Here is a 13,704-nt window from a genome sequence, read left to right as displayed (position 1 = left end):
TTACCCAACAGCCCACCCTCCCTATTCTCAATCCAATTAGACCTCTAATCCTCCAGATGAAAGGCCCAACTGCTCACGTTCCTCATGACAACGACAGCTATTGATTACTTGTCACTGCAGCTAACACCTTCCCTGTCGAGGCTGCTCTGACAGAAGCAAACCTACCAAATTAGACAGCACTTTATCTGCCCTGGAGGCCAAATGGCACAACAAGTAAAGGCTAATAAATGGTATAAAAATGAACAAATCATAACATTATGACAGGCTGATCGTTGCCAGCAGCCTCCTAGCTCAAGCTTGATGTTCTGTTAGGCTTGCTCCTTCTCTTTCCCCTCTGCTCTAACTCCAACGTTGACTGAATTAAAGGCCAGAACAATTAAGGCATTTGACCAGCAAAGATAAGCCAATTGAAGTATCACCAAGGGAAATAAATGTCAATAACTGACTGCCATTTGTCAATACAAACATTCTGGAGATGCAAATATTCAGTCCTCCACTCTCCACTAGGTTACACTGACTCACTTTCCAATGAGAGTCAGTTCTAATGGACAGTCTATGGCTATTTACCAGAAGAGGGGAAAAAAAGAAAAAAGAAATACAGTCTCAAGAGAGGAAGTATTCTATGAAGAACAAGCAAGAGTCATTGGGGTGGGGTTGGAGGGTTGCATGAGAAAAAGAGAGATAGCAAAGCAGATCTATTGTTCCTTTAAAAAATATTCTGTTAGACAATTGGAAAGTCAGTACATGTTTTTAGTTGAGAATGCATACATAATGTAGGGAATGCTGGAAAGCTAATGACGCTGTAACTTTAGAAACACACTCATTCATTTAATGAACAGTTTTTGAGCATGAACCATGTACCAGGCACTGTTCTAGGCAACAGGAAGAAAACGGTGAATAAATCAGACCAAAAGAATCCCTAACTTTATGGAGTTTACATTGCAGTAGAGTATAAGACAATAAACAAGGTAAAAAATAAAATATTTGTGTGTGTGCGTGTGTGTGTGTATGATGTGATACCCCATCATTCTCAGCTGGGTAAGAAAAAGGAGTAGAAATGTAAGATAAAAGTCGGTAAGTCTAAAAAACCAAAGAACTACACACACACAAAAACAGCCAACCAAACGTAGTCCTGAATTAGAATAGGAAATGATAAAACTGTATTTTCATTTAAAAAATATTTCCAAGCAGTGTCTACTGCTATGGCTTAGAAACAATCAACCCAGTACAATAAGCACCCCTAGACTTAAAATTGTGGTCTCCAAATACATATATGGTGAAAGATTCAAGATGGAACAGAGACTTGAAAACACTCTATGAAGAAGGAATGAAGGAATAGTAAAACTGGAGAAAAATTTCTTCACTTGGCCATCATGATGATTATTATTACATTGTTGGCCATGCCCCGTGGCATGTGGGATCTTAGTTCCCTGATCCAGGATCGAACCTGTGCCCCTTGCAGTGGAAGAGGTGAGTCTTAACCACTAGATCGCCAGAGGAAGTACCACAAAGATTATTTTTAAGACATGTCAGATCATATCACTTTTTTCCTCAAAACCCTCCAATGCCTCCTTCATCTGGTTCAGAATAAAAACATATTCCTGACAATGGCCGAAAGGCCTAGTGAATCTGGCACCCGTTTCTGTCTTGTCCTCATGCCGACTACTCTCCCCTTGCTCACTCATTATCACCATGCTAGCCTCTTTGTTATTGGAGAAGGAAATGGCAACCCACTCCAGTGTTCTTGCCTCGAGAATCCCAGGGACGGGGGAGCCTGGTGGGCTGCCGTCTATGGGGTCGCACAGAGTCGGACACGACTGAAGCGACTTAGCAGCAGCAGCAGCCTCTTTGTTACTCCTCCAATATTCCAGGCATGCTCCCACTTTAAGTCTTTGTTCTGACCGTTCCTCCAGCCTGGAATGAAAGAAAGTTCTTCCCTCAAGTTATTTATATGGCTTACTTTCTTACCTTCTACAAGTCTTGCTTCCAATGTGACTGCTTCCATCTCAGTGAAGACTATTCTGACTGCCTTATTTACAGTTCTGATTTGCTTTCCCCAGGTGCCTCTTCCCTGGTTTTCTTGATACCCCTTAGTTTAGCATTTTGGTTATATTTCTCTTATTATATTAGTAAATGATAATCTGGGCTTTGGAAAAGCTTCATAGTCAGAAGAGCTATAAAGAGGTCTATGATTGGTCACAAGGAAAATGCGGTGTCCAGGGGCTGACAATATTCATATTTTGGGAATAATGAGCCCCCTGATACCCTCTCATTTCAATTCTGAACAGTAAAATGTACAAAAAACAAGAAGAGGAAATTATATGAACAAATACAGTTCTATGACACAAGAAGGTAATTAGCAAATTAATGATCACATTTTCTTTGGAATCGATGTTATATACAAAATTAATTTTTAGAAGTTTAAATGAAAGTAAATGGATCTGAAGTTCCTTTTTATCAGCTGTAAAAATATTCACTGGCCCCGTGCCCAGAGTTTAAAAGAAATCAGCATGAGTCTAATGAAAAACAAGCTGTAGGTCTCAGGGAAATTCAATATATACTCTTTCTTTTCCTTTTAGTTTCTGATTGGTTTCCATGGGAATCTAGGCTTGTGGGGATCTCTAGTCGTGGAAAGCAGATGCCTGAATTTTCATGGCTTAGTAAAAGTGGGGGTCAGTGAAGAGATAAAGATGATTAGAAAATGAATATGGTAGTAGAAAACATGATCATGTTTGAAACAAAATGCTGCAAGTGACATAGTTTTCAAAACACAATCTGCAAGGCTGTTCTGTGTTTGAGAGGTATTACAACATAAAGAAGAAGAAGAGAAAAAAAAAAAACCCACTAATGTAAAGGCATTAGCTCTGGGTTTAAATTCTGAATCTGGCCCATAAGAAAGAAGCTCGTTGGAGAGCAGTTCTCCTGGGTTCCCTTACTTCATGGTTCTCTGCTTGAGCACTCCTTTCCAATAAAGTCTTTTGCTTTGTCAGAGGAGAGAGGAAGGAAGGAAGGAAGGAAGGGAGAAAGAAAGACTTAGGTACTTTGGCAGGGAGATGACTGGGAAGCTGGATTTCAGAATTTCTCTATGACAGAACCAGAGGTCTGAGAAAGTAAGCTGCAGAAGAGTGAGTTTTCCTTCAGTGAAGCATTACCAGGAGCACTGAACTGGGAATCAGAAAAACAAGATAATTCCTGAATCTGCAAGTAAAAAAGTGGCCTTGAAGAACTCAAACCAGACCTCAGTTTACTTCTAAAAAACAGTTAATATTCAACTATTCTAACTGCTAAGAAGCTACTAGGAAGTTTTTTTCTTACTAGAACTATGTTGTTACGGTTGTTCAGTTGCTAAGTCCTGTCCAGCTCTTTGCGACCCCATGAACTGCAGCATGCCAGGCTTCCCTGTCCTTCACTATTTCCTGGAACTTGCTCAAACTCACATCCACTGAGTCGATGATGCCATTCAACCATCTCATCCTCTGTCAACCCCTTCTCTTTCTGCCCTCAATCTTTCCCAGCATCAGGGTCTTTTCCAATGAATCAGCTCTTTGCATCAGGTGGCCAAAGTATTGGAGCTGTACTATGTTAGAACAACTCAGAAGTAGTGATATCTATCAAGATTTGCTGACATTTTGTTCCTTGTAACTGTGAAAGTAGAAGTGCATTAACTATAGTCAAAGTATTAAAGAATGGACAGGTTTTTATTTCAATTCTCAGATTTGTTTAAAAATAGACCAATCTTGGTTTTGGTTGAAACACTCATTTGGTTGGAACACTCCATTCAAAGACCCTAATTATTTGAAATCAGGTTCTTTTTTTTTTTTTTTTTAATTTACAATATTGTATTAGTTTTGCCAAATATCGAAATGAATCCGCCACAGGTATACCCGTGTTCCCCATCCTGAACCCTCCTCCCTCCTCCCCCCACCACCCTCCCTCTGGGTCGTCCCAGTGCACCAGCCCCAAGCATCCAGTATCGTGCATCGAACCTGGACTGGCGACTCGTTTCATGCATGATACTATACATGTTTCAATGCTATTCTCCCAAATCTCCCCACCCTCTCCCTCTTCCACAGAGTCCATAAGACTGATCTATACATCGGTGTCTCTCTAAACTGGAAAACCAGCAGACAGGTTTAAATATAGTTTCTAAATACTCAGAAGAGGACACACTTGATACTGGCTTGGAAACCTAAGAAGTTAGAATGTAATGAAGCAAAGATTTTTCAGGTTAGGACTCTCTGCCCAGAAAAGGCAGCTTAGCTAAGGCTGAAGTCAAATGGAATAATACGTAAAGGTTGTTAACGTAGCCCATATCAGTCCAGAGGTGGTCTTGAGTGATCATTAAAATTCCAGAATATAAGGGTTTTATAAGCTCAGACTTTCTAGGTAAGGTGGCCATTGCAAATGCCTTTTGGTGACTTCTTTTAGAAGCATGCACTTAGTGACTCAGCAGTGTCCGACTCTATGCAACCCTATGGACTGCAGCCCACTAGATTCTTCTTTCCATGGAATTTTTCCAGGCAAGAATACTGGAGTGGGCTGCCACTTCCTCCTCCAGGGGATCTTCCTGACCCAGAGGTTGAACCTCTGTCTCCTGCACTGGCAGGAGGATTCTTTTATCACTGAACCACCTGAAGCACACCAAGAGCTAAAACCCCATTTGCTTACACTTCAGATATCCACTGGTGACAGTTTGTGGGAGAGTGAGCACTTATTAAATTGGTTTTAAATAGACTGAGTGAATACAGCTACAGAGACGCCTGGAAGTACCCACTAAACACTCCAGGTCATCTTGATGTGTGCTCAAATTTAAGAACCACTGGATTATAGCATAGATACAAGGCTTCCAAATAGCTCCTGAGGTGAAGGCTGGGGAAATGTGACCTGAGTGCTTAAAAGCCTAGGCCAGAAACAAACAACCCAATCAACAAATGGACAGAACATCTAAACAGACATTTCTCCAAGGAAGACATACAGATGGCCAAGAGGCACATGAGAAGACGCTCAACACCGCTAATTATTACAGACATGCAAATCAAAACTACGAGATAATCACCCCACATTGGGCAGAATGGCCATCATCAAAAAGTCTACAAAGAATAAATGATACAGAGGGTATGAAGAAAATGGAACCCTCCTACACCATTGGTGGCAATGTAAATTGGTACAGTTACTATGGAGAACAGTATGGAGAGTCCTTAAGGAACTAAAAATAGAGTTACCATATGACCCAGCAATCCCACTCTCCTGGGAATATATCCAGAGAAAAACATGGTTCAAAAGGAGACATGCACCCCAATGTTCATTTCATCACTGTTTACAGTAGCCAAAGCATGGAAGCAATCTAAATGTCTATCAATAAATGAATGGATAAAGAAGATGTGGTACATAAATAGGTACATATATACAATGGAATACTACTCAGCTATAAAAAAAAGAAATAATGCCATTTGCAGGAACATGGATGGACTTGGAGATTACATACAAATATCAGACAGAGAAAGACAAATATCATATTACATCAACTTACATGCAGAAGCTGAAAAAAATGATATGAATGATTTTGTTTACAAAACAGAAACAGACTCACAGACTTAGAGAAGGAACTTGGGGTTACTGGAGGGGAAGGGTGGTAGAGGAAGGGATAGATTAGGATTTTGGGATTGACACATACATATTGCTATATTTAAAACAGATAACCAACAAGGACCTACTGGATAGCACAGGGAACTCTGCTCAGTACTCCATAATAACCTAAATGGGAAAAGAATTTGAAAAAAAAACAGATACATGTGTATGTATAACTGTATAACTTTGCTGAACACTTGAAACTAACCCAACATTGTTAATCAACTAATTCCAATATAAAATAAAAATCAAAAAATTTTAACAATGAATAATAACAACAAAAAAGTCTAGGCTAGGAACCATTCTTGCTTCCATTCTCCTGCTGAACTACAAATTATGGTCACCAAGTTCTGGATATTTTATCATTTTTTTATAATAGATTTTTAATGAGGTATAACACATATATAGTACTGCATATGTCTCAAGTATACAGAGACATCTGTATATGAGTGTAAGATAAGGAAACCAAAAGCTGTTGGTGTTGTTTTCCAGAAAAGTTTCAGAGGTATTCTACTCTTCTCCTTTTTTAAATCATTAACATGCAAACATATTTTTAAAACTGAAAATTAATATTTAATTTTCACAGATGAATTGAGAATTCTCTTTATGAATAAAAAAGGAACACTCAAGCACAACCTGAGTCTTCTTTAATTTGTGTATTTAACATGATATAATTTTTCAAAGTGGGTGGGTAATCTTCATCTTCTTGAAGCCAAATTAATAACCTCGTGGAAGATTAAAAATGCATAATTATTGACATTTAGTGAGATTGCTAAAGTTTTTTTTTATCCTTATCAACAAATAAATGTATCTGTTGAAATCAGAGAAACAGTAGCTTCCCTGAACCAAAACATTTCTAACAGTTAGATATCTTTTGCAAGAAACCCAGGAAAGGTATGATTGATTTCTTTCTTGGATTAAACTGAGTGTGCTAAATGAAAAACAAACTAGGTACAGACGTAGAGTATATTGAGATTAATTTTATTCTCATGTGTATCATTTCCTTAGCTGCTTGGACTAATAGTAATTTGTTTCCAGAGAAGTATGTGTCAGAATAACTAAGTCAATCGACACAGTTCAATAAACTTTTACCATATATGTATTTTGAAATTGGATAAATGTTTCTAATAAACAAAATGGCTAGCATTTGTATTAATAATGACTTTCTATATAAGTAACATAAAATGTATTCATTCATTCAACCAAGACAAATCAGACACTGTGCTAGATTCTGGGACATTCAAAAATAAAGAAAACAAGTCTCTCATCTGGAACTCCAATCTGGTGGGAAAGACACAAGTAAGTAATAATTATCATACATATGAGACAGTGGGGCTCCAATAGAGGTATGAACAAAATGCTATGCAAACATGGGTTTTTCCTATTAATCAACCTAAGATACCACAACATAGTTCATTATCACAAAAAAACCCAAAACCATAATAAATAATACATGAAAATGGTTAATCTTTGGGTCAGTAATAGTAGCAATGACTACTTACATGTTACGGCTGTTGAGATTTACAAAACATTTAGGTAAATTAATATCACATGTAAGTATATGTACTTTACAGTAGATAGGCCAATTTTGTTACTTAATACCTTTTTTGTTATTTAATATCTTTATCCATGGTGTTTGTGAGCACTTTAAGAGCAGGAATCATGTCTTTCATCTTCGCATTCCAAGGCCTAGCACAGTGCCTGTCACACAGTAAGTTTTTAACATCTGTTGAACGTATGCATGCATGCACATATATATGAATATCAATGTTACATAAGTAGCACTTTTGAGTTCACAGATAACAGAATTAAGACAGACAATACTTGAAAAGAATATTTGGTATCCAAAACATCAGAGAACTTCACTAAACAAAGGCATGTGAAGTTTAAGAGGGCTCAGTATTGACAGTACTTATTTATAGCAGACATATTATTCATTTTTTAATATTCTCTCTAGATGATGCTGTTAAAGTGCTACACTTAATATGCCAGCAAATTTGGAAAACTCAGCAGTGGCCACAGGACTGGAAAAGGTCAGTTTTCATTCCAATCCCAAAGAAAGGCAATGCCAAAGAATGTTAAAACTACCATACAATTGCCATCATTTTACATGCTAGTACAGTAGTGCTCAAAATTCTCCAAGGTAGGCTTCAAACAATACGTGAACTGAGAGCTCCCAGATGTTCAAGACAGACTTAGAAAAGGCAAAGGAACCAGAGATCAAATTGCCAACACTTGCTGGATCATAGAAAAAGTAAGAGAATTCCAGAAAAATATCTACTTCTGCTTCACTGACTATGCTAAAGCCTTTGACTGTGTGGAATACAACAAACTGTGGAACATTCTTAAAAAGATGGGGATACCAGACCACCTGACCTGCCTCCTGAGAAATCTATATGCAGGTCAAGAAGCAACAGTTAGAACCAGACATGGAACAAGGGACTGGTTCCAAATTGGGAAAGGAGTACATCAAGGCTGTATATTGTCACCCTGCTTATTTAACTTCTATGCAGAGTACATCATGCGAAATGCTGGGCTGGAGGAAGCACAAGCTGGAATCAAGACTGCCGGGAGAAATATCAATAACCTCAGATATGTAAATGACACCATCCTAATGTCACAAAGCAAAGAGGAAATGAAGAGTCTCTTGATGAAAGTGAAAGAGGAGAGTGAAAAAACTGGCTTAAAACTCAACATTCAAAAAACTAAGATCATGGCAACTGGTCCCATGACTTCATGGCAAATAGATGGGGAAACAATGGAAACAATGACCAACTTTCTTTTCTTGGACTCCAAAATCACCAGAGATGGTGACTGCAGCCATGAAATTAAAAGACGCCTGCTCCTTGGAAGAAAAGCTATGACCAACCCACACAGCATATTAAAAAGCAGAGACATTTCTTTGCCCACGAAGGTCTATATAGTCAAAACTATGGTTTTTCCAGTAGTCGTGTTTGGATGTGAGAGTTGGATCATAAAGAAGGCTGAGCATCGAAGAACTGATGCTTTTGAACTGTGGTGTTGGAGAAGACTCTTGAGAGTCCCTTGAACTGCAAGATCAAACCAGCCAATCCTAAAGGAAATCAGTCCTGAATATTCATTGGAAGGACTGATGCTGAAGCTGAAGCTCCAATACTTTGGCCACCTGATGCAAAGAGCTGATTCGTTAGAAAAGACCCTCAAGCTGGGAAAGATTGAAGACAGGAGGAGAAGGGGATGACAGAGGATGAGATGATTGGATGGTATCACTGACTCGATGGACAAGAGTTTGAGCAAGGTCCGGGAGTTGGTGAAGGATAGGGAAGCCTGGAGTGCTGCAGTCCATGGGGTTGCAAAGAATCAGACACGACTGAGCAACTGAACAACTACTAGGTATATAAACATGATACAGAGCAGATACTTGGCAACTACTTATTGAATGAACATTTCTACTTCCACAATATATCTCCTGGATCCAACTCTTCCTCTCTCTTGGCCTGAACTATAATAGCTTTTATGTACCTCCATTCTTATCCTCTTCCAAAGTAGCTGCTGATGACTTGCGAGGAATTTGTACTCAGGTTTTCAGGGTTTGCTTTTCAAGTTCCATCTACTGCTAACACTAAAGTCCACTTGGGTTTTTCCATCTTTCTAAGAATCCTGCTTCCTGCTAGGGTTGCATTCTTTTACATTCCAATTTGGAAAATGCCTTAAAGGAAAAGCCAGGATGAATGTGGAGCTAATTTTATAAGCGTCCCTTCTCCGAATGATCCTGCCTGTGCTGACTGTTTCCAGTGTCTTCAAACAATATATCTATTAAGTTTTCAGATGTTTTTGGCAGATGAGCTGTTCAAAAATAGGGGTTCATGGTGAGAACTTATGCTTAGTCACGAAAGTCTCTGGTTGGTAGCTCTTTACTATGATTTCTTTTTTTATATTTTTAAATATTTCTTTTTTATGTATCTTTAAATATTCCATCAAATATTCCATCTGGTTACTTTATACTGTGTTTTTAATGTTTTTGATAGAAACTTGTTTATTGTTTCTGCTGACTCTCCTTGACGGTATATTGCTTCCTTATGTGTTTGGTGATTTTTCACTGTGAGATCATATTTGGTTTATTTTAATATATATGGGCAGGAGGAGAAGGGGATGACAGAGGATGAGATGGTTGGATAGCATCACTGACTCAACGGACATGAGTTTGAGTAAACTCCAGGAGTTGGTGATAGACAGGGAGGCCTGGCATGCTGCAGTCTATGGGGTTGCAAAGAGTTGGACACGACTGAGTAACTGAACTGAGCTGAATACATATGGGAAGTTTAAGGTGAAGCTATTTTCTCTAAAGAGAATTTGTGTCTGTGTCTGCTGAAAGGCAGGTTGGGCTACAGACCTGGGACATCTCCAACCACTTTTGAAAATTATTTCTAGATCCTCCACCATCTTATTCTTGCTTGAACTATACTATCTCTGATTCTAAATAATGGTGCTTTTGCATGACACACAAAACCAAACACAATACCCAGGTTTGATGTGGGCAGAGTATTAAAGAATGATTATCACCCTTGTTCTGGAAATTCTACTAATACCAGTATAACTTAACTAGTATTCTACTAATACTAGTATAACTTAAAGAGGTATTATGGCTTTTGGCAAACACACAAAAACACACAGCAACACAGAGACAGGGGAAATGCATAATTATCAGATAGCTGCGAGACCGTGAAAGTTGTTATTTATAAAATCAGTTATGTAAACTGTGACATGTAAATCATAGTTCTATTTATTCTTTGACACTAAAGAAATCACTACCAAAAAAATAAAGGAGAAACAAAAAGCAAATGGAAACAATGTGTTGCATCTCACTGAGAGATTTAACAATTCACACGACTGGGTGTGCCCTCCCCTTTCAACTTTCTTCACATTATACCTCTACAAAAATGTCATATGATTGGATCATCAACTTAACTTTTTCTCGCATGATCCATTTAATGTGCAATTAGTTTCCCCTAACTTACATTTTTGAAGTTAAGTTTTAAACCTAAATGAATCACAATGAAAAAAAAAATCTAAATGTATTAAATTCTTAATACTGGGGCTATTCCCAATCTGAAATGTTTACTTTTTTATGATAACAAGTTAAATAGAGTTACCCTTCCTGACTGAATACTTTTAACAGCTGACAAGCTTAGGTGAAAGGTTATAGATACCTCAGCAGTAGTTAAAAGAGAGATTGAAAATGAGGGAGAATTCTTTTAAATTACTGTAATGAAAAGCAAATTCAAGAGCAATAACTTTGGAAATAACCTGACAGACCCAATTGATAAGAGCATATAACTAGCATATTCAGAAGTACATCTTAATGTCAATCTTTTTTTATGCTTTCAACTAATGAAAAAGTATTTTTCTAACCCCTCAATTAATCAGCTATATCTGGTTCACATTTTTTAATGGGAAATAACTAATAGTTTCTCCTGGATCTAACTAATTTTCATTGCTTTTTGTTCCAAAAATACGTATCTAAAATAACAAAGAGAAAAATACCAGGCACCAGAAATACATTTCATAGACCAAAATTTCATGGTGAGAAAAACTGTTTTCAGGTAAATAAAATCTTCAAATAAGTTTAGAAGCTTCCCATTTAAAAAAATTTTTGATATGCTTAATCCTAAAAAAACTGAGCTCTTAACAAGCCTTTAAAAATTTGAAATAATTTATACTAGCAATATAGTTTTAGATTTTAAAAAAATTGAAAATACATTTCAGAAAATAAATTTCTTTTATGCTTCTAACGCCACATATTTTACAAGATTACAGCTTTTTATTGTAAAAGTAACACTAAGGAAAACATTTTAAACAATGAGAAGTACTAAATTCATATATAGTCCCATTATTTCAATCCAAACACTACTGACAATTATTATTTTTTGGCTGTGCTTCATGTGTATGGCTTCTGGGATCTTAGTTTCTGCTGCTGCTGCTAAGTCGCTTCAGTCGTGTTCGACTCTGTGCGACCCCATAGACGGCAGCCCACCAGGCTCCGCCGTCCCTGGGATTCTCCAGGCAAGAACTGGAGTGGGTTGCCATTTCCTTCTCCAAAGCATGAAAGTGAAAAGTGAAAGTGAAGTTGCTCTGTTGTGTCCGACTCCTAGCAACTCCATGGACTGCAGCTAGTTCCTGACCAAGGATCAAACCCATGCTCCCTGAAATGGAGGTTCAGAGTCCCAGCCACTGAACCTCCAGGAAATTCCCAAACCCAGCCACTACTGACAATTTAGTGTGTGGTAGTTTTCTTTCTTTCTTTGCCTTTTCCAATGCATAAACTGACTTGTAATATAGTTTAATATAGTCCAATCATACTATCCATATAATTTTATTTCCTTTTCCCCAGCTTAATCTTAGATAAGAAAATAAACTTCATTGCTTGAAGAACTTGAATAAGTGATGGTTATCTGTGCTTACTCTCTGCAGTTTAAAGACTGCATTTTTTGAGAAAACATATGAAAATAAAGTTATAAACCTGAGATTTCTTTACTATCTGTCCATTGCACAGTTCCACTAATCAATTTAAACATACCACAAAGATGGTTTACTCTTCACAGTAATTTGACTTCTCACCTTTTGAGCTGCAAGATGGAGGGCAGTTCTCTGGCTATGGTCAGTTTTATTAACATCTGCTCCTGCCTTCAGCAGAGTATCTGCACAATCCAGTCTGTCAGCCAACACACAATACATAAGTGGTGTTCTCCCAAATTGATCTTCTTTGTCTTTAAGGGCAGAGTTCCCTGTGAGGATAAGAAACAAATAGTGATATTTGATAATTATTTTTGTTATCACTAATATAACTAGGAACTATATTTACTAGCTGTTTCTCATCAAGTACTCGGGTAAATGCATTAAATATACTACCTCAGTTTTACTCACCCTATGAGAGGAATAGTCATAGTCATAGTCATAAGTCGCTCAGTCGTGTCCAACTCTTTGCGACCCCATGGACTGTAACCCACCAGGCTCCTCCGTCCATGGCATTTTCCAGGCAAGAATACTGGAGTGGGTTACCATTTCCTTCTCCAGGAGATCTTCCCAACCCAGGGACTGAACCCCCATACCTATATTACAGGAAATTGAGACTCAGAAGTTGGGTAACTTTTTCACCTTACACTGAAAGTAGATGGTGAAGCTAAAATTCAAACTGAGTGTTGACTTTAAGCAGTATGTTCTTAACTACTATGTTATACTAAATTAACATTTTGAGATATGAGGTTATTTTTTTCCTCCCTTACTCTTTGTCAAAAACAAAAAAATTTAATGTAGACCATACACTAGGCATTGTGGTATGTTTCTGAGAACTACAAAAATGAGTCATGATTGACTTCCTATTCTAGACAATAAGGAACAAGCACATAATACCATGATCCTCCTGCTAATTAAAACTAAACACTCCAGGAAAAGTAAATGAAAGGTGGTGAAAGGAAGGCAAATTGGTTAGAGAACAATGCAACTCCAGGAACAATCTGGTGTTGAGTTCTCAAATTTGGAGGTTTTTTGCCTCCTATATATAGAGACAGCCTGGGTGCTAAAGTAGCCAGAACACCAGAAACACCAAGAGGTACATTCACAAAATTCCTCAAGAAGCCTGTTCTCTCCAGTCAAAACATCAGGACAACAGTAGCTCAGCAGCACTGAAATCTTTTGACTAACTTCTTCTATTCAAAGCACATGTGACACAAACTGTACCTCTTTTCCTTTCCATCTGATACTGCAGAGACTGTGGGGAAGGAGCCCTGTGAAGCATTATGCCCTGAATCAGGCAAAGGAGAGCAATGAGGTATTACCTTATCTGTTCTCAACTAGACAGTGGAGAAAAGAAAGGAGGAAGCTAGAGAAAGCAATTCTTTATATCAGTGCATAATGGATAACTTTTAGCAGACCATGTATGGAACTGACCAAAGTTAAAATAGAAAAAACTTTGAGAATTGAACTCTTAGTAGAATACTGCCCAGGTTCTAAATTGGCCAGGGTACTACAAAAGTGGGGCAGACCAGACAATAACTTGCAAGAGCTTTGAAAAAGTTTGACATTTGAACCACAGTCCAC

General features: G+C 37.9%; 1 protein-coding gene across 19 annotated transcripts in view; it reads right to left on the bottom strand.

Moving 5' to 3' along the window:
- The window catches only part of INVS (inversin), a 135,601-nt gene that overhangs the window by 102,084 nt on the left and 19,813 nt on the right, over positions 1–13,704 (bottom strand). For 16 of the 19 annotated variants that reach the window (XR_015169975.1, XR_015169976.1, XR_015169971.1 and 13 more), the window contains exon 3: positions 12,226–12,392. Coding sequence is in view for 12 of the 19 variants with exons in the window: in XM_086416075.1 (XP_086272201.1) it covers positions 12,226–12,392 (167 nt within the window). In the remaining 7 variants the exon portion in view is untranslated. Of the gene's footprint in view, positions 1–12,225; positions 12,393–12,531; positions 12,717–13,704 lie in introns of those variants that run through there. The other 3 variants (XM_086416077.1, XM_086416081.1, XM_086416088.1) reach the window with 2 other exon arrangements.

The sequence above is a fragment of the Bos grunniens genome, chromosome 8 (genome assembly GCF_055505025.1).
Source record: "Bos grunniens cultivar Pamir isolate PY7600 chromosome 8, Bosgru_T2T1.0, whole genome shotgun sequence".
Taxonomy (NCBI): domain Eukaryota; kingdom Metazoa; phylum Chordata; class Mammalia; order Artiodactyla; family Bovidae; genus Bos; species Bos grunniens.
Note: the sequence above shows the minus strand (reverse complement) of the source record. Positions and strands in the feature narration are given on the sequence as shown.